Source organism: Chrysemys picta, chromosome 5, assembly GCF_011386835.1.
Source record: "Chrysemys picta bellii isolate R12L10 chromosome 5, ASM1138683v2, whole genome shotgun sequence".
Lineage (NCBI taxonomy): Eukaryota > Metazoa > Chordata > Testudines > Emydidae > Chrysemys > Chrysemys picta.
Window position 1 is genome coordinate 114,137,587 of NC_088795.1, and position 23,541 is coordinate 114,161,127.

At 38.9% G+C, this 23,541-nt stretch overlaps 1 protein-coding gene across 14 annotated transcripts in view; it reads right to left on the minus strand.

Annotated features, from left to right (window-relative positions):
• CPEB2 (cytoplasmic polyadenylation element binding protein 2) overlaps nt 1–23,541 on the minus strand; it is a 77,928-nt gene that overhangs the window by 42,195 nt on the left and 12,192 nt on the right. For all 14 annotated transcript variants that reach the window (XM_008170151.4, XM_024106860.3, XM_024106858.3 and 11 more), the window contains exons 3-4: nt 17,461–17,551; nt 9,622–9,672 (exon numbers count right to left, since the gene is read on the minus strand). In XM_008170151.4, coding sequence (XP_008168373.2) covers nt 9,622–9,672; nt 17,461–17,551 — 142 coding nt within the window. The remainder of the gene's footprint in view (nt 1–9,621; nt 9,673–17,460; nt 17,552–23,541) is intronic.

The window sequence follows — 23,541 nt, forward strand, 5'->3', positions numbered from 1 at the left end:
AACGAATCTAAAAATGTACTGAGGCATGACAATTAACATATGAAGACTGTCCAGATTTGGCTTGTAAGCTTGAGCCAACCAGTGCTGCTTTGTCCTTACCCTGAGGCATGCAAACAGAATAACATAAGTAATCATTGCCATAAGACCCATCAGACCCAACAAGAAAATCATTGCCTGGAATCAATGATAAATCTCTAAAATAGACTGCACACTATCTTCAGAAGTCTTTCCTCTGGGAGGAAAGCTCTTCCTACTACTGCATTATAGACCATATAAAAACAGATTTCCTGAGATGAGCATAGATTTTACTTTCTTATATTCAGAAATAATCTAAAATCCGTAAAAAGGGAGGTAGTAACCTAGCAGAGGATGTAACCTAGCAGATCTTTGCAGGAAGATGACTTCAGCAGACAGTTTTCTAAATAGGTTTAAACAAATACCGTATCTTCTGAGATGCACTGCTAATACAGAAAAGCTCTGAGCGCTCAAGTGGCAGGATCTCGTACTGACGATGTCTTTGTGCCATCATCAATTGGAAGTATTTCCGATGATTTGGCTGAATTGAAACATCTTTTAAATAGAGAGTAGTGAACGAGTCAATAATTGAAGGTGAGGCAATTATGGAGGCTAGGGTTAGCACTCCAAAATGAAACTTCTCAACAAACCTTTTCCATTTCCTTAAATCTAAAATTGGACATAAACCCTCATCTTTTTTCTAGATCAGGAAATATCTACTAAAACCTCTGACCGCATAGATACTTGGGTACTTTGTTCACAGCACCTTTCAGAAGCAATTTCTGAACTTTTGACAGAAGAATAACCTCATAACCCTGAAAAGGGAAGGATAGGGGAACTGAAAGGAGGTAACTGTTCTAACTGTATTGCATAGCCCTTTACTATTATTTCTAGGACCCACTTGTCCAATGTAATAAGCCTCCAGTTGTTGATAAAATGGATTAGTCTGTCCCCAAACAAAGGGAGAAAAGGACCCTTGATCCTCATGTTAAATCTGAGGCCATTTAGTCAGTGAAGACGAAACAGAGAGCAGATTGCTTCAATTTAGGCCTAGATCTGAATTATTTCTTTTTATGTTGAGACTGAAAAGATGATGTAGTCTGCTGATGTAGGTAACATTTCTGAGATGAAAAATAAGTTGAAGACTGAGGATAAATCGGTCTCTAGTAATGAAAAGGAGGTAGGAGTCTCTTTCTAGGAATAGGATATAAATCAAGTGAACAACAGATCTGGGTCTCTTAAAATGGACAAATTACTAGAAAGGTTATTACCAACAGCACCATCACCCTCAAAGGGGAGATGCTTATCTTTATATTTAGTATCCAGTCTATGCATGCTTTCTCAATGTAACAGCAGATGCCAAAGCTCTAAATGAAGAGAGGCAGGAACATCAAAAGAAGCCCTGAGAGCATGTTTTGCCACATTTTGTTCCTCTGCCGATAGTTCACTGGCCAGTCTCCTCTGCACAAACAAAGCCATTTTCTCCCACAAGTGAAACCAGTAATGGGCCATCACTGCCTGCTAATTAGCCACCCTAATCCCTAGAGAAGAAAGAAAAAACCCTCTCTCTATAACCTGGAGTCAAATGGGCGTGACCAGGCCTAAATCTATTACTGGCTGCTGCAACCATCAGAGAATTTGATGTGGAGTGAGTATGTAAATACTAAAACCCCGCATGTGGTATTTGATAACGTTTATCTGCTTTTTAGAGATAGGTTAACAAGGGATAGCCCAAACAGCTTTAGCTGGTTATAAGAGACCATCCAATTTGGTAAAGAAATTCTATTCTTGGAAGGAGCACCAAAAAAATGTCAAATACTGGATGCAACGCCTCTTCCACAACAATTGAAAGGAAGTTCAAAGTCAATACAATACGATCCATTAATTCATGGATTTGTAAACCATCCTTAGAAGGAGACAATGCAGAATCAATGCCCATATGCTCATCAGGCAATAAATTCTGTATCCACCTGATCCTGCTCAAAAAGAGGAACAAACTGCTCATCCTCTTCCTCAGAAAAAGTTTTAAGGGCCACCAATCTGAGTTGCAGATGCATCTGGTCAAACTGGATCCAAAGATTCCTCAGCAGCTGGATCCTTGTCAATAAGAATGTCACTACTTCATCAATAAGGTGGATGATTCAAGAACTCTCATGGGGTAGCCCAATAAGGTCACTGAGACCAGGAAGACCAGTCTCTCCTATAGATGGGATCTGGGAACATACCTATAGGATTAGAAGACACAAATTGTCCAAAAGATTGAGGAAAGCTAGAAGTAGGCGGCATATATCTGGATGGTTCAGATCTTTTTAACTCTTTCTCCATCCTCATCTAACTGTGGATCCAACTTTAGTTCCACTATGAATTTTACCGGAGAGAGAAATGGTACTGGAGGATGCAGAGACATAAAAAGTGAGAAAGATTTGCCTGGAGATCCTGTAGGAGTCTTAGGAGGAGGCAAAGATGGATCTGGAGAAAGGCTCATAATATCTTCCTCTCTACCCCTCCTTTCAGGTGAAGGAGATTTAGATATCAGAACCAATGAAGTCTCTCTTTTCTCCTCTCCCCCACCTCAGATCTGATGAACACTCAGATGCTGAAGGCTAACACTCATCTGCCACCACAGCAATAGCTATCTTTTGGATCTGGTATCAGCACCAGAGTAGGAGTGGGCAATGATGCCACTCCTACAGGCTTAGGCATCACTGGATCTGAAGAGAGATTCCACTCCATTACTCTGGAACGTGAAGCCAATTGCAGAACTGACTTTGGTCTCAGAGTAGGAACCGCAGAAGACAAATCCATATCGGATGGATCCAATAAATCTGACCCATGGGATCTGGCACAGCCAACAGAGGCTGTCTTCTCCCTCGTCTTTTTCCGAACCAACATAGTTGGAATCGAGGCTTAATCATAGATTCCTTCATTGTCAATTGACCTGACTGTGCCTTCAAACACCTTACCAGCTTTAACAGGAGGCTCTCATAAAACAGAGACAGAAGCCTGAACCAGCAAAGACATAGATCATGGAATTCTTTATGCACCTTAACCTTACTAGATGAGGCGGTCAGAGCTGAAACAAGCCTAAGTCTTCAAATCAGACAATCTCCTAGAGCCCAGAGGCTTGGCAGCTCCGTTAGTCTGGAACACTTGCGGTCTATTTTGCCTCTCCTCATGCACTTTAGGTATAAGAGTCTGACAAACAGAAGGAGAACAACCTTCACCAAGGCACTTAGGGAATGTCTACACTACATTTAAAAATTTGCTGCTGGCCCATGCTCATGGGGCTCAAGCTAAGGGACTGTAACTGTTGTGTACATGTTTGGTCTCAGGCTGGAGCCTCGACTCCAAGACCCTCTGAGGTGGAAGGGTCCCACAATTCAGACTGCAGCCCCAGGTCAAACATCTACACCGCAATTAAGCAACCCCTTAGCCTGAGCCCAAGTCAACTGACACAGGCCAGCTGCAGGTTTTTATTTGCAATTTAGACATATCCTTAAGGTAATCAAGGTGGTCATTTGGTGCTGGAAAGATGGCTGAGCAGGATAAGTGTCTATTAAATCCTGAATTTTTCTTCTTCGGTTTCACTGTCACACGGAAACAAACAACTGTACTAAACTAACTATACTACAAACCCTAATTAAACTAACATTTCAAGTTATCAACAATTATCTAAAACACTAGTATAAGAGGAAAACCCCCCTCAGATCTCAAGGCCAGAGTAGTTCACTTCCATCTGGCACAAGTAGTTGGAAGGAACTGATGTGGTAGAGGGTGCAGCATCCCTTTAAATAGTTTTGCCCTTGGCATGTTCAAAGATGCTGAGAGGAGGGATAGGAGTGGGCCCATGTGCACTGTAACTGGCACTGCCTGGAGCAAGTTATAAATAAATAAATAAATAATAAAATTTAGGGTTAGTTCTACCTTTGTGCCGATTGCTGCAGCCTATTACCCATAACAGGGAATATGTAGAGCCACACAAAGAAGAACCTAGAATACCTGACAAGAGTGCCCTTCTATTAAGACAATCAAAATCAGTTAAAAAGCAATCTATGAAATCAGGCTTTTAAATGATTTTTTATGAAGAGCAATAAAACTTGCATATATTTGAGGCTTTTAAAGAATTATAGCTATTATGCGGACTGCTAACTTCCAAACCGACTGGGGAACCAATTCCAATTCCATTGGAATTAACAACAAAATTGCATAGATTTAATCGACAACAAGATCAGTCTCTAGATGTAGATTCTCTCTCTTTATGACAAGGTTACTTTGTTTGAGTAGGCCAAAAGTATAAAGGTCTATTCTCCCAAGATCATTGATTGAAGCAGAGAATCCACAAAAATATACCATTGCATAACCTAATGTCTTGTATGGTAAAAGAGCTAGCATAGTGGGAAGAGAGAAGCCTCAAAATTCTAAAGAGGATAGCAGGTTGAAAGTTGAATCAAAAATATGAATCTCCTACATTGGATTATATTGAAACATTTGACAGTTGCTCATAAAGTAGTAGCAGCAGTAGTAGCAGAAGAGATTTCCCTTACATCCTCTCAGTTTCATTTAAATCAATGGACATCTGCACGGAGCAGCTTCCAGAATTGGGATATCTAGTGTGCAAGTTTCTGGTCCGTCCACTGCTATTTTTAAGCCACTGGAACGAATCACTGTTTAAAAAGTGAAGACCTGAAATGAACAGAGGGCCATAGCATCCACAGACAGCCACTTAGTTACAACAGTAACAACTATAACCACAAAGCTAAGTCCTTGCTGGAGTAAGTTTCTTAATATCAAGGACATCTATATGTAATCTAGCTTCCAGCCAAAATTTGGGGATATAGGGTCTGTACTGCCACGTGGTAAATTTTATTTCAACAGTAAACAGCTGTTTTTCATCCATTAGGGTTTGTTGTCATCTCTAAAAGGGCAGCACATTACCCAAACAGCCTGATTCTCCAGACTTGCCCCATGTGTAATACTCAACTTTTTCTGGTGTAACAGTACCAAATCAGAATACTCCACTCACTTAAAATACTATATTGGAGAATTCTGATTTTGCAGCATTTTATACCCCATTTTGCACAGGTACCAATGACTACACAAGGTGCAAGACAATGGAAAAAAATAAATCATGCCCAAGGCCTCTAATCTTGATACAAAGTCTTCTTACTATGATTGTGTTTTCACCAGCAAAGCTTGGATTCATAATTCTCCAATGGCATCAACACACGCTATGTCTACACTTAGCAGCAGCATGTAAAATATATACATGGCACGCCCCCTTAGCACAGGTATAAAAAGCACTGCCTCACAGTTTATATTGTTTAACAAGTAAAGACATGCCAGAACATTAGGGTTTATACCCTACACAGCTGTCTACATGTCCAAGCAGTTCCCCCCACCTCTACAATGCTATTTTTAGCAGTGTAGCATCCTGCTGCCTCTCTGCTGTTGGAAACTTTCCCCATCACAGAGAAAGGCTCTGGCAGCAGGGAGGCAGTGGGGAAAGGCTCCAGAAATGGGGAGCTGCTGGAGCCTTTCCGTGCCACAGCAAAAAGGCTCCAGCAGCAGCAAAAGGTTCCGGCAGAGGGGAAGCAGCAGGGAAAGACTACGGAAGCTCCCTGCCACCAGATCCTTTCCCTGCTCCATTGAAAGACTCCAGCAGCAGGGAAAGTTGATGCTGGAGACTTTGCCTGCTGCCTCTCCCCTGCCAGAGTCTTTCACTGCCTGCTTTTCATTGCTGTGTGTAGCTACACATACCCTACACGTCTGTCAATGTAGACAAGGCCACAGTAGCAAAAATAGCTGTACCAAGTCTACACTGCAACTTCCACTGTTATCAGTTCTGATGCAGCTGCACTAATGGAGAATTACAGGTCTACATTTTTTTTTAAAGTGTCCACCAGACCCGTGTGTAAAAATTCTGATTTATTATTGCACTTACATGATCCTCTAGCTCTGCCTCTTTCTGTAGACATAAAAAGCAATGTAACCAAAGTTCAAAACATTACAGAAGCATGCCTGCATTGAGAAGCAGATGTTCATGAAGTTTTGACATATGAACATGAACTCTCTAACTTCAGCATGGCTCAGGGAGAGTCAGACCTGTACTCAAAGAAGTACCTTACCTTATAGTAATAGTTGTTCTTTGATATGTTCTGTACATGTGGATTCAACTTACAATGTGCTGTCACCCTCCACCCCCCATGCGAGTTCAGAAGTTTTATCAGAGGTGTTTACTAGGGGTCGTGCATGCATCCATCATGTCCTCATACTCCAACAGCTTGCTTGGAGGGCATAAAGGGCAGAATGAGCTTGCCCACTGTTCAGTGGTTCCTTCGCTGCCCAGAGTCCCATGAATAGTCTCCGAGCTGCAGGGATGGAGGACTGGTCATGGGATCCAAATGCAGAACACCTCAAAGAACAAATAGCTACTATAAGATAAGTAACCATTCCTCTTTCTTTGAGTTCCTGTGCATGTGAATCTCACTTATGACGTTTAGTAGCAGTTTGATGTTCCAGGTGGTAGGAGCTAGGTGGTTATTTGGAAAAGACTGAAGACCTTCTCTTCCAAACCGAGTATTAGCTCTAGATGCTGACACCAGAGTATAATTGTTGGTAAATGGAGGCACTGAGGACCATGTAGCTGGTCTACAAATTTCAACTATTGGAACACTACTGAAGCACACTGCTGAGGTAGCTTGGGATCTAGTAGAATGAGAAGTCACTGGAACTGGATGTTGTAGCTTATTAACAAGGTATGAAATCTTGATACAGTCCACAATCCATTTACATAATTTTTGAGGGGGGACTGGTCTAACCTTTGATAAATTACCATATATGATAAAAAGTCTAGGAAATCTCCAGAACAGTCTCAATCTATTAAAATAATAGAAGAGACCCCCCCTGTTATCCAAGGTATGTAACTTTACCTCATCAAGGGATGGTTAAGGCTTTGGAAAAAATACAGTAAGTGTATATATTGACTAATGTGAAAATCACAAACAACTTTTGGGATAAATTTAGAGTAACTATGAGGCCTCACCTTATCTGCATAAAAAAAAACCATATGGGGATTTGACATGAGTGCTTGGATCTCACTTACTCTGCACCCAGAAGTAACTGCCACCAAAAAATTCACCCTTAATGATGGAGGGAGCAAGATGAAAGGGAATCAAATGGAGGTCCCATTAGTGAAGAAAGGGCTAAGCTCAAGTTTCACAAAAGTGGTATCTCTCCTAATGGTGGAAACATCTGCAATAGCCCCTTTAGAATCTTTGTGATGGTTCAATGGGAAAAAACTGAGGAACCGTGAGCAGGAGGATGAAAGGTCATAATTGCAGCGCAGTGAATTTTAAATTGAGCTAAATTCCAGGCTTGATTACTGTTTTTAAAGCAGTAGAGTCTAGAATGAATAGAATAAGATCAACATGATCAAGTTGCCTCACCTTCACCCAGAAGGAAAAGTGCTTCCACTTAGCTGTGTATGTTTTCCTGGTTGAAGATTTTCTACATTCCATGAGGATCTCCTGGACCTTGGCAGAACTCCCCCTATTTGTTGATGTTAACCAGACAGTCTCCATGCAATGAGATGAAGAAATGTTTGGTCCAGATGGAGTACGTGCCCAGAATCTTGAGAGATGTCTATCAGGAGTGGGAGAGTTATGAACCAGTGACTGGAGAGATGCAGTAGTTCTGAATACCAGAACTGGTGAGGCCATGATGGACCCACTAGGATCATTTGAGCCCTATCTTGTTTCACTTTCCTTAGTATCCTGGGGATTAACAGGAACAGGAGAAATGCATAGACTAGATGATCTGACCATGCAATATGAAACGTGTCTGCTGAAACATCCTGTCTGGCCCTCTCAACAATGCAACAGAGGGCCCTCTCTGTAATCTCTGGTTGTAAAGAGATCTATTTGCAGAAACCTCTATGTCCTGAATACTCTGCTAGTACTGCAAAGAGCATTCGTTGGGGGATGAATTCTTTTTGTAGCTGATCTGTCAGGGGGTTCAATTCCCCTGGAAGATGTCAGAGCTATACGGTGAAGAATGCACCATTCCAACAGTGAAACAACCTCTTGATACAGGTCATCTGATTTTGCTGCCACTTGCTTGTTTAAGTAATACATTGCTATAGAGCTGTCCATCAGGATGTGTACTGCTTGGTGCTTTAAAAGAGGTAGAAACGATTTGCAAGCGTGGTGAATCATCCTCAATTCTAGGATGTTTACGTGAGCTGACAAATCTCCAGTGTCCATAGACCACGAACGTGGAATTGGTTTAGATGTGCACTCCAGTCCTTTCTACATGGGTCAACAATTAACTGTCTTCATGGGCATTATCTGAGTGAAAGAATCCTCAGCAAACATTGTTTGGATCTAACTACCAGCGAAGAGACAACAGGATCATCCACGGGATTGTTACTTGTTGATTCATACCCTGGATGTTTGGACTGAAGAGGTCTCAGTCTGGAGAAACGTGTCATATGAGTACACGAGGACATTCAAGATGGCAGGCCCTAATGAAATTCATTCTAGGTTACTTAAGCTGAAGCAATATCAAAACAGGTAGCAATTATCTTCAAGAACTCATGGAAGAATTCAGTATCAAACTGGGCGGGCATATCTAATGGAGTCCCACAAGGGTCAGTCTGGGTCCAGTATTATTCAATATTTTCATTATTGACTTGGATAATGGAATGGAGAGTATACTTATAAATTGCAGATGACATCAAGCTGGGAGGGGTTGCAAGCACTTTGAAGAACAGGATTTGAATTTAAAGTGACCTTTACAAATTACAGAATTGGTCTGAAATCCACAATGAAATACAATAATGACAAGTACAAAGTGTTTCACTTAGGAAGGAAAAATTAAATGCACAACAACAAAATGGAGAATAACTGGCTAGGTGGTAGTTCTGCTGAAGAGAAACTGGGGGTTATTGTAGATCACAAATTGCATATGGAGGACACTAAGCTGTTCTGACTTTCTGCTGAGGAGCAGTTAGAAGGAATTGTGGGGTAGGTGGTGTTGCTCTGCCCTTTATGCCCTCACGGATGTGTGTGTGTGTGTGGGGGGGGGGGGCAGGGTGCATACAGAACCCCTTCCGGACACTAGTGCTAAAACTTCTGAACTCCTGGATGCTGCAGGGAAACAAGCACACGGTAAGTGGGAGCTATATGCACAGGAACTTGAAGAAAGCTAGTTCCAAATCTCCTCTCGTACACAAAAGTGTTAGTTCAGACAAACACAGCCTTAGCTGCATAATTCACCACAAAATATACCATGTCAGAAATCCATACTTTCTATTTTTTTAATTCTTGGTTTCTATAAATACTAGATTTTTCTGGTGAACAGAATATTGTCTTCCTTGGGAACAGAAAATAAGAAAACATTTTCATGTGAGAATTTCAAATTTAAAGTAAGCTAGATCTAATTAAAAGCTGTTGTAAGATTAACTCTTACCATTTAATGCTGAAAGATGGTGACAGTCCCTGGAAGATTGTCACTGTTTCTGGATACAGGTAACTCAGTAAAAGAATACAATATTCCATTTTTACATTAACATTTCAGATTTAAGCTAAGCTAGAAATAATTGCTTACCATTTAACATCAGAAGATTGTCAGTCCCTGGATGTGGATAACTCAAGCGACCTTAAAAAAAAAAAGTACCGTGGTTTTAGCTATTACGCTTAAAAAAGAAGAAAAATCACTGCCTACAGTTTAAATATATACTGTATTTTCATTCTGCCTAGGGGACATAAAGAGCTAATATTTAACTCCAAGCACATTAGCAACAATACCCTTGACCCAAGTTAAAGTTGACAAGAACAAACTTCTTAACCTTAATTCTCTGGTCATGAGATCTGCAGTGTGCTTTTGGGATCAGCTCCAATAGGATAAAGCCACTTTTTGTTTCATGCAACACAGAAATAGTGTTGGCTGCTCTAGTGTTCTCTTTCATACTCATTGTGAAAACTTGTTCACATGCACATTGTTTAGCAGAGTCTAATTTTTGCAGTTTGGAATTTCTCCATTGAACCAATGTATCAAAAATCCTGTTATGAGTTTAGATTAAAACATTTAACTTGCTTTTAACTGATTTATAATTGCATCTTGTTGTACTTCATATAATTGCTGCATATATTGTTCTTCCCACTAAGTTAGTTTGACAAAACCAAAACAAAACAAGAATGTTTCAATTACTGAAATTTTTTTAAAAGCCTTTAGAATGCTAACATTCTTTAAAGTTTCTTAGAGATTCCTGCTAGCTAGTTTATGGATTAAAAATGTAAAATCATAAAATACAAAAATGTGTTAAAGTAAAAATTATAGGAAATCCTCATATACTCACACCAGGATTTTAAAATATTTATTGCAGCAAACAGGGTCTTGTCAGTTAAATTTGATGTTTAAAGTGTAAAAATGTCTCCTCATTCCAATCTCCTTTTTATTAAAAAAGGAGAAGTTTTCTGTTCACAGGAAGCTGCAAACATGACAGTACTGCAAACTGACCTACACAGAAACTTACAATAGCTGCTCTGTTTAACTGCAACATGCCTTAAAACACAAGTAAAAAAAATCCCAACATATCCATACATTTTGTTGATATTAAAACATCCTTGCTTTACTATAATCTTAAATCATATAATATTTTTAATTTGAACATTCATTATTATACTGTAACCAGATGATTGCTGAGACAATGAAGGATCCAATCCTGCAGCTGTGTGTATGTGGAACTCACTCTGATTTCAGTGCGAGTTGTGCATACAAGGACTCAATTACTGAGTAATTATTATTAAAAGATTTTGTGCATACTTGTACCTTTAAAGCATGCATGCACACATACACAAACCAGTAGCCACCCTCACTTTCAAGCTGCCTAACACTTCCCATTATAAGAAAAATTCACACTTTTTTCCTTTGGAAAACTAAAGCCTCTATGGTTTGCTGCAGGACCTTGAAATTTGGCAGGGGGATACTCCTGATGCCCAAGAAGATATCTTTTTGTGTCCCAGAAAAGCTTTTTGCTGAAATCTGTTCAAATAGAATTTGGTTTTGGCCTTTTTCTTTTAGAAAAAGAAAACAAACGTGAAAATTACATACCAAAAAACTACAAAAAAGAATGTTGATTATAAAGTCAAGTACTCAAAAATGAGAAAATGCCAGAATTAATGATGCTTGGTGCTTAAGCGAATGAATCAGGATTCCATAGGATCCCTGACTCATTTACGTTAGAAGTTGAAGGTGTGTGGTGAATAAGGCAGATGACCGCAGAAAGAAAAAGGATAGTCTTGTGGTTAAGGCAGTTGATTAACACCCCCCAGAGCTCTGTTCTATCCCTAGCTTTGACAGGCTTCCTACATAATCATGAGCAAGGCACTTAAACTAAAAAAAATTCCAGATGCACTTTATGTTCCTCATTTTCTGGGCTCCAAATCTGAGACAACTGAAGTCCACTTTTCAGTTGTGTTGAGCATTCACAACAATCGAAGTCAGTGGGAGCTGTGGTTGGTCAGCCCCTCTGGTAGTAAGGCAGTATGTTCTGGAAAACTGACCACAGAATTGAGAGTGAGGCAGTCCAAAATTCTAATTTTGGCTCTGCTACTGATTCACTGTGTGAAATTGGGCAAGTCACTTGGCCTTTTTGTCTCAGTTCTCCAGTGCTAGTCTATAAGAGGGGGATAATGCTCATCCATGCTCAGCCACAGGGTTGTTGTGAGGACTGATTAATTAATATCTGTACAGTACTTTGAGAACATCAACTGCTATAACAAACATCACATCCCTGGATATATCAAGTTGGGTACTCCAAATTAGTGGCAAGTTTTGCAAATTTACTCTTAATGTTCCTGTGCCTCAGTTATCCCTTTGTAAAACAGGAATAATACTTTCCTTGAGATAGAACAGAGAGAGAATTTAAGACACTATGTTGCTAAGCCCCAAAGACAAGCTTATGAAGAAATGAGGAACTTCATTTTTTGTGTAGGGTTGGGATGGTGTTTGTTTGAAGAAGAATAAAAAAATATATAGAACAGTTATCTTAGGCTAGGTCTACACTACAGCGGGGGGTCGACCTAAGATACGCAACTTCAGCTACGCGAATAGCGTAGCTGAAGTTGCATATTTTAGGTTGACTTACCTGGCTGTGAGGACGGCGGCAAGTGGACCGCTGCCGCGCCGCCGTTGACTCCGCTGCCACCTCTTGCCGCAGTGGATATCCGGAGTCGACGGCAAAGCGATCAGGGATCGATTTTATCGCGTCTTCACTAGACGTGATAAGTCAATCCCCAATAGATAGATTGCTACCCGCCGATCCGGCGGGTAGTGAAGACATGCCCTTATTCACCAAGCCCCATTCGTCTTGTGCATTGGTTGCACTGGCAACCTTAATTTGGGCATTTCCTACCTTTGGAGTGCTTGACTTTGCAAGCCTAAGAACATTTTTAACATAGCATTTTTGCATATATATTATTATTATTATAGTTTGATTTTGCAAGTTCCTGTGTGTGGGCAAACCTCAGCACTCACAGGGAATGCAACTGGTTTAATGGGATTATGTGTGGATGTACAGTTTTTCCCGCATGGAGTCAGTTGCAAGATCAGGGTTTTTTTTAAACAGTTCTCCAATTTCTTTTCAATTTTTTTGAAAGTGGATGTTAATAAAATACAATTATGTTCTTATTAAATGCATGTTTGAGTGGTTAAGCACACTAAAAAGTCAAGGAAAGTTTAAAGAGATACTGTCAATTTGAAATCAGTCAACTAAAAAAGCTAAGAGAAGATTCAGATACTACATTTTCCCATTTCTCTCTATCAACTTTTGTTGTTTTTACAACCATATTTTCCTATTTTCAAACGTTTCTCTTTACCCTGATGATACATGAAAGACCCACATAAACAGAGGTAGGGAAACTGTGAACCTAAACTCACACAAAGTGCTGTCAAATATATAAAGTAAAAAAGTATTTTTTTCAACCTCTTTCAGTGATAATATGTAAAAAAAAAAATCAGGTAAAAGTGCAATTTTAAAGTTGATATCTCCTTAAGATTACTCAGCAACATAACTTGGTAGTATGTTGTGTATCTTGTGTATTTTATGAAGTATAAAATTTGCAACACAACACTGCTAATGTTACGAGAGCAACATTAACTTTTAGTAGAGACATTAATATTTGAACTTGCAACCTTACTGTTGCACTAATGCTAATTTTTTTTTTTGCAGTTCATTGCCTAAGTTCTCTTTCTCTTATGGTGGAAAAAAATTATCTGTAAACAGTTACAAATCTGCTGTCTACCCGCCGCCGCCCCCTGCCCCCCACCTCCTCCAGTGAGCATGGTCCATCTGGTAGCTTTCAAAAGCAAGCTCTTCAGGTGTGTTGAGACTAAGTAAGATGCTAGGAATGGAAACTACAAATAAGAAATGCAGATACAGAGAAGCTTTCAATTATATCAAACTCTTTTTTCCATAGGTAAACCTATATTGTAATTTTCCTTTCCTCACTATCTCCTAGTGTCTATTATAATAATCTACTATTCTTGTAATATTCCTAATGATTTCCCCAAGTTTGTTTTCCCTTTATAGAGAAGCACAGAGAAAAATGAGTAATGCCTGTTTACACCTTACAGAATGGGTGTAAAATATTACCACTTATGTAAATGAGTGGCTACTTCTGATTTGGTAATATTTTACATCTATTTTGCACAGGTGTAAGTGGCTACAGGAAAGCACGTAGTGGTGAATGAGGCCTCAAGACTAATATTGCTTCCTTTCAATACAGAACACGTTAAACACACAAGGGGGGGGGGGAGGGGGGAAGACTCCAGCTTATCCACACTGGAGACACAATTCAGGCTCTTCAACAAAAATAAAAAGAATCCCCAAAGTGACACCATAAGCCACTAGCTTCTCAGTTCTAATGCACTTCCACGAGAAGCATAGTTACTTCTCCAATTGCCTGTTAACATGACCTAGTCTAGCATAAGTACACTGAATTGCTTGCTGTTGCAATACCTATAAATCAAGTCTTCTCTGTGCGTTTTTGGCATGAGCAAGAAGCAGTTTGGAAAAAACAAAACACAAAAGACCATTTCTAAAAGAAGCAGCCTGGGGACCAATGTTCAGGTACTTCAGCTTGGCTTTTCTCTGATGTTCTCTAGTGCTCCTCAAAACAACTTGAGTCAGATGTTAATAGAAGAATCAGTAAGCAATAGCTTTATAATTTTGGTATATGACCTCACTGTCTTCAGCTCGGATTCTACTGATCTTAAAAAGTTAAGTCTCTAACTTAAATGCTATTTACTAATATTTTGATCTGAAATGCCTGATGGGAAAGCAATATGGATAAAAGATCAATCCAGATGTTAAATGTTACAATCTTATTTTTCTATAGCATTAAGACCATTATAAAAATTTACAAAGTTTAACATCCAGTTTTCAAAGACTTATTTAGATTTACATAAGAATTACATCTTACTTTGATCAGAGACTTTATACTGATTAAACAGAGTAAATAAAGTTAGAACTGCATATTTATAAACATATGCTAGTTCTTAGAACATGTCTGAATTTATCTTACAGTAGTAAATAATTAGATAAAATCCATAGTTCTGTAAATTAATGAGAGCAAAAACAGTGAAATCCCCATTTTATAACAAATGAATTTTCAAATATAAAATGTAAAGACAAATGCTGTAAACTAGTACATACAAGGTCTGTTCTGCATTCCAATAATCCAAGACAAGATGCTTAGTCATACTCCAGACACTGTAAGCAGCTAAATCTGAAACACGTGCTTAAAATTCCAAGGACTTTCATTTTACCACTGCAGTACTACATAAAAGATGCATTGTTTTGTTTAAATTTACAATTGAAAAAACTTGCTATAAAAACATTTTTGTTATAACAAACCATACTATTTACCAAGAGATTTTATTAAGTAGACACATTCTACAAATAAACATGCCAGGTTTGTCAGTTAACTTTAGAAATATTGCGATGGGCAAGACACTCAAAGAGAATTTGGCTACCGAGATACTGTTGTAGGATCTGAACTAACAAAAACTAAGGTTTTGTAGCTTCTTTTGTCCTGCACCTTAAAAAGGATTATTGAAGTTGCCAAAAATCAAAGGAATGACACGTGGAGACTGCAAAAAGTAAAGGGGGTGGAAGATAGGTTTTAAGCTATTCTTGTGAATGTCACTTTTTCTCCCATTTACTCTTAAGGAATAGAATTGAAGAATGCTTTATGTTAATCAATAATTTATCCTTTCACTTTGAACAATATATTTGCCAAAGAGAAGCAATATCTTGATCAAAATATTTACTTCAAACAGATGTACTCAACTACTCAATTTAAATTCAGTTGGTGAGTGTGGATTATTCTCTGCCTCTCAAATAAAAGCTTTTCCTTTTAATCCACCTTTATATTTGACTTTCAGAATGCATGCTCAGACATTAATCAGTTTTAGTACACTTACGAACATCAGCAGCCATATTATGAAAATGCCATTATATGTATGGCAATGTGTAGGCCAAAACTTTAGGATCAGAGATTTAAAGACCTACATTTATATTTAGGCCTCTACTGACTTAATTTTTAGAAGCACAGAATGTCTACACCTCCTACTGAATTCATCATATTTTCAGAAGTTCCTAAATTGGAAGTGTTAACTTTAAGCACACTGGTTTTAAAATTTTATCTTTAGTCTTAGTGAAGATGCAATATGCCACAATCAGTGCAGCACAGTATCATGACAGTGTAGATGTGGGGCAAACTGAGGGTTAAGTTATACTGTAGCAGCACATCCAAAGTGCACATCCTCAGATGGAGTTTAAACAATCAAGTTATTCTGATTGAAATTACAATAATTTTTTTGAAATGTATACTAGACTTCTAGGTAGGTTTTGAAAACTTCCAACAAAACAGGTAGCTAAGATGTAACATGATTTATTGAGAAACAGAGGATTTGTCACCTAAGAAGGAGAAGTGTGGCGATTTGTGGTTGCTTAAAGACAGGCAATGTCTAAGGTCTTTTGGGCAGGGACTCTCTCTTAATGTGTGTTTGTATGGTACCTCGCACAATGTGAGCCTTATCAAAATTGAGGCCTCTGTGTTAATGTAAGATAAATAATTAGGAATTTCTGGAGGTAGAAAATGAATGGATGAGCACAGACTACCATACATGAATAGTAATTACTTCTAACCATACCTAGTTCTGAACCTAATTTCTTTGAATGAGAAAAGGCACTTTTCTTGTAGTGAGTACTAAATGCATAGCAAGTTTGAAGTCTTTAAACACGTCTAAATTGGAGGAGAAATAGTTTAAACATTGCACAAAAAAAGAAATAACATTTCATTTGCACAACTCAGATGGCTTGGGTTTATTCAAAACTTTAAAAATAAATCCTTTAGGCTTAGATTAAGACTGTTAAAATTCTTTTGTACTGAATTTTTAAGTCATTACACAGTGAAAACAGGAATTAAAATTGAAGTCCACAAACTAACTATAAGGTCACTGCTGTGGCCCTATGATTTCAATGAAGCACATCGGAGGAGAGGAAACAACTTTCCAAAAGTTCAGAAATGAACTAGCTGCACTTTTAACCTCAAAGAAACAGGTTACTCTCTCCTGTTTTGGAAAAAAAAGTGTACAGGACAGAATTGAGTTATGTGTGTTAAAACACACATGTAGTTAAGCTATAATTTTACTACAATTCCAATACTTTTCTATTACCAATGGTATGAAACTAGAGTTCTTATTTCTTACAAGTCTGAGGAATTTTAACTTCAGATTAAGAATAATTTATGTATGCACTAGTACCAGGAGCCAAGAATGTGTCTTCACATTTCATTCAATCAATTTGAAATTATCCTCAAAAAGAGTGGACAAAAAATGTCTAAACATACCAAGAGAGAGAAGATGAACAAGGTAAAGGTGTTAACTTCCCACTTGACCTTGAATAGTCTCTTGCAACATGTATTAACTCCTTATCAATTCTACCTTGTATTCTGTGATACTCTAAGTACCTTTCCCAGACCTGAAGAAGAGCTCTTTGTAAGCTTGAAAGCTTGTCTCTCTCTCCATCAGACGCTGGTCCAATAAAAGATATTACCCTCATCCATCTTGTCTTACTAATATTTTGGGACCAACACAGATATATGAACACTGTAAATGTTTGAAGGCAGAAATATGTTGCAGCTGAAGAGTGACTTTTCGAGTCAGCCGGGTTCTTGAAGTAAACTACTTTACTTCTAGTAAAACTATAAAGACACCAATATTGTAAATCTACCATAAATATATTTTGCATATAGATTATAATATATATTTGAAATGATGCTTTCTATGGGTTGAAGAAGCAATTCAGCTACCAATTCAAAATGAATCTAAATTAACAAAGAATGGGTGACATTTTCTTTAGTTAGCATAGTAACATACCTTTAAGCGGATCGTGCTCTGCTCTCATGATGTCAATAAGAGAGTTTTCCAATGAGTGCATATTCAGACTGTCATACATTCTATTTCGATCCTAAAAGGGAACAAAATTTCTTAGTACTGGAGTACAAAAATTGTACTTTTTAAACATGGAAACTTGACAGGAAGACAGACTACTTTGAGGTAGTGCACTCATAATGTGGTGATGGATGGCAGTGTAAAAGCCAAAGGTGGTGAAAATGGACTATTGCTTGTTAGTCTGAATATAAATTTCCTGAAAGTAGCTTTTATGGCATCCAAATATAAAACCAGAGATACACTTTGAATCTGGAAAAGATATAGTTCAACATCTTTTCCTTCACATCAAGTTCTATACACATTATACAGACATACATACATACACACACACACACACACACACACATTTAAAGAATATTATCAAGTCTGCAAAATCAAACACTCAAAACTTAAGAAATGCCACAATTAAGACTGTACAGCCTCAACTCAAGCCCTTTTGTGTATGCATAATGATAAACATTTAATTACATGACCACATAATTTTTTTTAACGGACCCCCTGCCTCATTCAGTGCACAGGATGGACCTGCTCTAGGGATGAATCAGGTGTATATAGTGAAGACTTGTCTGTAGGATCTTATCACAGAGTTCACCACTTACTTCTGGCTCATCTCTCTGTCTCTCTCTCTCTCAATACTCGACTGCTCCCTTCCTGGTCTCTCAAAATGGATGGGTAATTTTGTTAGGGACTCCTGCTTCCACAAACTCCTCCATGAGTTTCACAGCTGTCTCTAAGGTGACGGGCTGGTGTCTCTGCACCCAAATCCTCAGCAAGACACTGCCTCTTTGTAGCTTGGCCCTCTGGCCCGGCCACAATAATTTTTGCTTTCTAGGATTTCAAAGTCCATCTGGCCCACCTACCACTCCGGGTTCCAGCTCAGAGACCCTATCACTAGCAACCATGGCGTATGAAATCCCAGACTCTGGTGCTGTTTTCCTGGTCTCCTTCTTACTTTTCCTTATCTTCTGGCCTACCCTTAGGTTACCACCGGAGCATTCCCATCTCCCTGTGGCTATTTCACCCCCCGCCCCTCTCGGTTCTTGCCAGAGTCTATAATCCAAATCAGGATCCCAGGGCTTACTCTCCTCCTAGACCTCCTTCCTCCTTGTCTCTTGCCAACTTCCCTCTTCTCTGGGGAAAGTCTGCAGAGTTCCTTCTTATAACCCTCTCTTATCACCATCTTCCTCTCTTTATGACTGTCCCAGCTCCTCTGCCACTTGGGTTTCATCAGCCATTAGGCTTTACCAGCCCTAACTCTCCTCCAGGTGCAGCCTGTCACAGGGTTAATTGGCTCTTTTTACTTAGTCAAGCCTTGTGAGGAGTAGACACCCCAACACAAACTCTGAATTCAATTTGCTGGAAAAGTTGGAAGGTGTATATTGAACGAGGCAGAGGATTATGAAGAAGGATGGTGCCATGGTTAGAGGTTGAATGCTGCCCTGAGAATTGGCTTTCCTCTCTGCCTCTGCCACAGAGTTCCTATATTATGTTGGGCAAGTCACTTAAAGCAAACATTTCACAGGTGGCCATTAACTATGCGCTCCTCCTTTTTGGGTATGTGACTCACGACTCTGTGGTCTCATCTGGAGAAGTGTTAAATGCTCATAGCTGCAACTGAAGTCTGGGGAGTTGTGCTTTGAATATATGAAGTTCTTTAATATGTTAAGTAGACTGAAAAAAAAATCAGATCCTAGGTGTCTCAAATTGAGCAAAGTTATTGTATAATTTTGACCTTAATCTCTGTGCTTCAATTCCCCATTTGTAAAATGGGGATAAGTATACCCCCTCATTTCACAGTGGGGAGGGCAACAAAATTAATTCATTGATATTTGTGAACCAGATACCATAGTGATGAGCACCACAGAAAACCCCCTGAGGAAATTAATAACTCCGTCTTTGGAGTAGGGTTTGAATAGGGTGCAGTAAATAAAGCACGGGTCCACTCATTGAACAATGTAGAAAAGGAGAATACTGAATAGCTGCTCACTAAGTGAGCATCATTTGTTGTGTGCACTGAATGAGACAAGAAAAAAAAGTTTAATAACTTCATTAAAGACTATATTATTGCAAATGTACAAAAGGAACAGGTTAAGATTGCACAGGCAATAAGCTTGTCCTACAGAAGCAACAAAGTGTGCACCCTCTAGTTTTACAACTTTTAGCATATTAGAGCTGGTTGGAAATTTTCCCCACCAATGTTTTTCAACAAAAAATGTAGGTTCTCGGGGGGGTGGGGGGGCGGGAATCAATTTTCCACAGGAAAACTATAGGAACTGTATTTTCAGTGATAGCTAAATAAGTTAGAAAAAAGTCTTTAACATACAACATACAACTTCTGATTTACTGGCTAGGAAGCTACAGATAGAATACTATACTTAAACATATCTGAAAATACCAGTAAGATTTTGAAATTCGTAACCAGTAGTACGGACTATGCAACTAGTTGCTGTTATTCAAGTATTTGTGGCTCATGTGGCAATTAATACATCTATGTAACAAAGTTCTAGTTCAAGTGTCTTACAGTTTAGATTCTTTTGGTTAGAATATTGCCACATGACTATAGAGGTGAGAGAAGGAATAAAGTTCTTCCTGTTAAAGGCAGATTGTGACACTAGCTCTTTTTGGGGTGGTGACAATATACAGGGGTCATAGTCCTGCCCTTATATCACTCCATTTTGGGTACTTACCCTAAGCATGCCTTGCCTCCGCAAGGAAGTTTAAAAAGTGTGGGAGGAAGGAAGAAAGGACCGTTGTACCACCGTGTCCACTATGCCCCTGAGCAAGACCAGCCACAAAGTGGTCTTAAAATGTTTATCATTCATTTTTAAAACATCTGAAAACAAAAAGCACCTGATCACTGCACAAAAAAACATACAACACTAGCTAGGGGGACACCAAAATAAATAGCTAGAAATCTAATCTGGCCAAATCCTAACCTACTACAAAGTAATAAAGCCTACAAAATACACAAACCTTTAGCCTTGCCTTGAAAGATGCCACCAATGAGCTTTGGCAGACATCCAGGGAGTAAGCATTCAAAATTGACAGGCCGCTCCTAGCCATACACTCAACTATACAGTGTAATCAGCTAGTCCAAACTTGACTATCTCAAGGAAAATAGAAATTTCTTTGGGTACAGGGCCCAATTTTAGGTCTTTGTTCAAGTAAGTTTTATCAGCGTAAAAGTTTGAAACATACTCCCTAAATAGGCAGCCAATACAGCTTTACAGAGCGCAGGTATCAAGTGTAGGCCTTTGCTTTCTAAGGCAGCACCAAAAAGTGTTGCTATAATAAGAAGTCTGTGTGTATGTAAGTCACCACATCAAGCTCGATGTCCAGAAGGAAAGGTTACAACTAGTTCTTTGAAAGTTCTTTCATGTTCAGCTTAGTCAAGTGACTCACGTTACAAATCTTCTTGTATCCATTCATCAATTTGCTGAAGTAGTGACAATGCAGACAATGAATCAGTAATATGGAGAAAATAGCTTGCAAGTATAATACTTTGTGTTAGCCTGATGTTTTTGTAAAAAACTTTGTCAAAGGTGACTTTGAGACTAACAGACTGATCAACCACAGAGAATAAAATAGAGTATACAATACTGTGCTTGTAGAGACTGCAGAATACGTTAGTTTGAACATTAATACACTATTGAGATGTCTCAAGCAGCTGATAATTATACAAGAAATAGATAAGTTCTGGAAAAATGCACCATGAAACCAACAATACAATGATGTTTTCATCCTCTTGACAGAAGACCTAAGCTCTCTCATAGATTTCTATCTATCTCCGCCCTTCCATCAAACTCTCTAGAACACTGTCACACTAGCGTCAGTTTCTTGGACAGCACAATTAGCTTAAACAATGGAACCCTACTAACAACCATATCAAGAACCCACCAATCATCCCAGACATACCAAAATCTCTTATCTACAGACATGCACTCAGATATCTCAGAATTTGCTCTGAAGAGAGTCCAGGATACACACCTAAACACACTTAAAGCCACCTTCACTAAACCAGGACACTCCACCAGAGAAGTAGATCACATCATGGAATGGGCCACGCAGATACTCTGGAAAAGCCCACTTCAACACAGAAAAAAAAAACCACTGACAGCAAACCCTTAATTGTCACTACCACCTCACACTGGAACCCATACAGGGGATCAAACAATTACAATCCATATTTGATGGGAATTACATCCTGAAATAAATCTTTCCCAAACCCCCTCTACTGGCCTTCAAACCACCCTTCAACTTCACCAAGGTCATCATCAGATACAAGCTTCCCACAGACCACAACACCAACTCCAAGTGGCACCCGACCCTGCCAGAACAACAAATGAAAAATCTGCAAACATATCTCCACTGCTAAAACGATCAATACTCTGGCACAACACACCTTCCAAGATTCATGGGTCCTACATATACTTATCACAACTTGTGGTATACCTTATCAAGTGCATTAAATGTCCCAACAACTATGTGGGGTGAAACCAGACAATCACTACATTCTCAAATGAAGTCACACAGGAAAATGATAAAAGACAAAAAACACCATAACACCCACAGGAGAACACTTTTCACAAAGCAATCACTCCATAGCTGATCTTTCAATACTCCTCCTCCAAGGAAACTTGCACAACACCTTCAAAAGATGATCCTGGGAACATACATTCATAACTGCTAGGCACCAAAAACCACTGCCTCAATGTGGACACTGGTTTTATGGCTCATTACAACTATCTGTAACACCCCAACCTCCTGCTAACTTAAACTGCCCACTTCTAACCCTTGATGCATAGCAATCTATCACTCAGTTGACCACTTCATTTCACGTGACCACCTACTGTGTGTTACCCCTTATGAGTCACAGTCTGTTCCGATTTGTAGTTAGCTCAGACACTCTGTTCCTTCCCCAGACCTGAAGATCTCTCAAAAGCTTGTACCTTCCACCAACGTAAGTTGGGCCAATAAAAGATAATTACATAAACTACTTTGGGTCGCCAAGAATTTTTCACAAGCATTGTAATGTGTTTCTTGTATTACAAAAAATAGCACAGTGAATTTGTTGCCAGATTCTCTTATTAGCTTTTCATTGTCTTGAATATAGAAGTGCTTGAATCCTGCTTGATCTAATCTTCTGGTGCTTCAATAGCTTCTCAGTTTCAAAATACAACATAATGAACTGAAATTGAAAGTTTACACCAAACCAACTTAGTCTCAAATTTACCCTCAATTCCCCTACAAGCTATAATTGGGTTCATTTTAAGGCTCTTACAATAAGGAAAATATTTTAGAGAAAACTTGATCTGTCAGCTGACTTTTCAGAAGCTATGTTTACAAGTTCTTTACACAGTAGAAGCATCAAGTATTCTAACCATCAGATGCAATATGTCCCTAGAAGTCCTGTCAGTCAACTTAGCACAAAGTAGTACACTAACAGAATACATTTTCAGGGGTTAAATTTTTCAGTAGATCTAAAACTAGGGGGACGGGACTTTACATTTTCTCTAAGGCACCAATCTCACCACTAACTGAAAAAGCATATACAAATTAGTCAGTTCATTTTTACCTACCCCCTGGATTTCATGCATTTATTGATTCCACCAAACGCAACCCTATTTCTAATAATCTCTCTTTCACACTTTGTTTACAACTTAGTTTCCTGCAACCTTTCTCATTTAAAAAGAACGTATCAAGTGTGGTCTTCCTGGATGAAGAGATCTGAATGTTACTACTTTTAGACTGGAGTTAACAAGGCCCTTTCTTCAGCCACCCAGATAATACTGCTAGCATAATGTGCAATCTTACTTTGGAGGCAGTGTGCTGCTTCTCATATCACCAATGGTCAAGGAAGTGAAGGACCATATTTGATTCCCAACTAATACAAGTCTTCAAAACAAGGCCCTCTATTTCTTTCCATTTCTGATACGTTCCACTAGCACCAGCAAAACTGATAAGAATTGACTCTAGGAAAATGCTATGTACATCATCACATTTGCA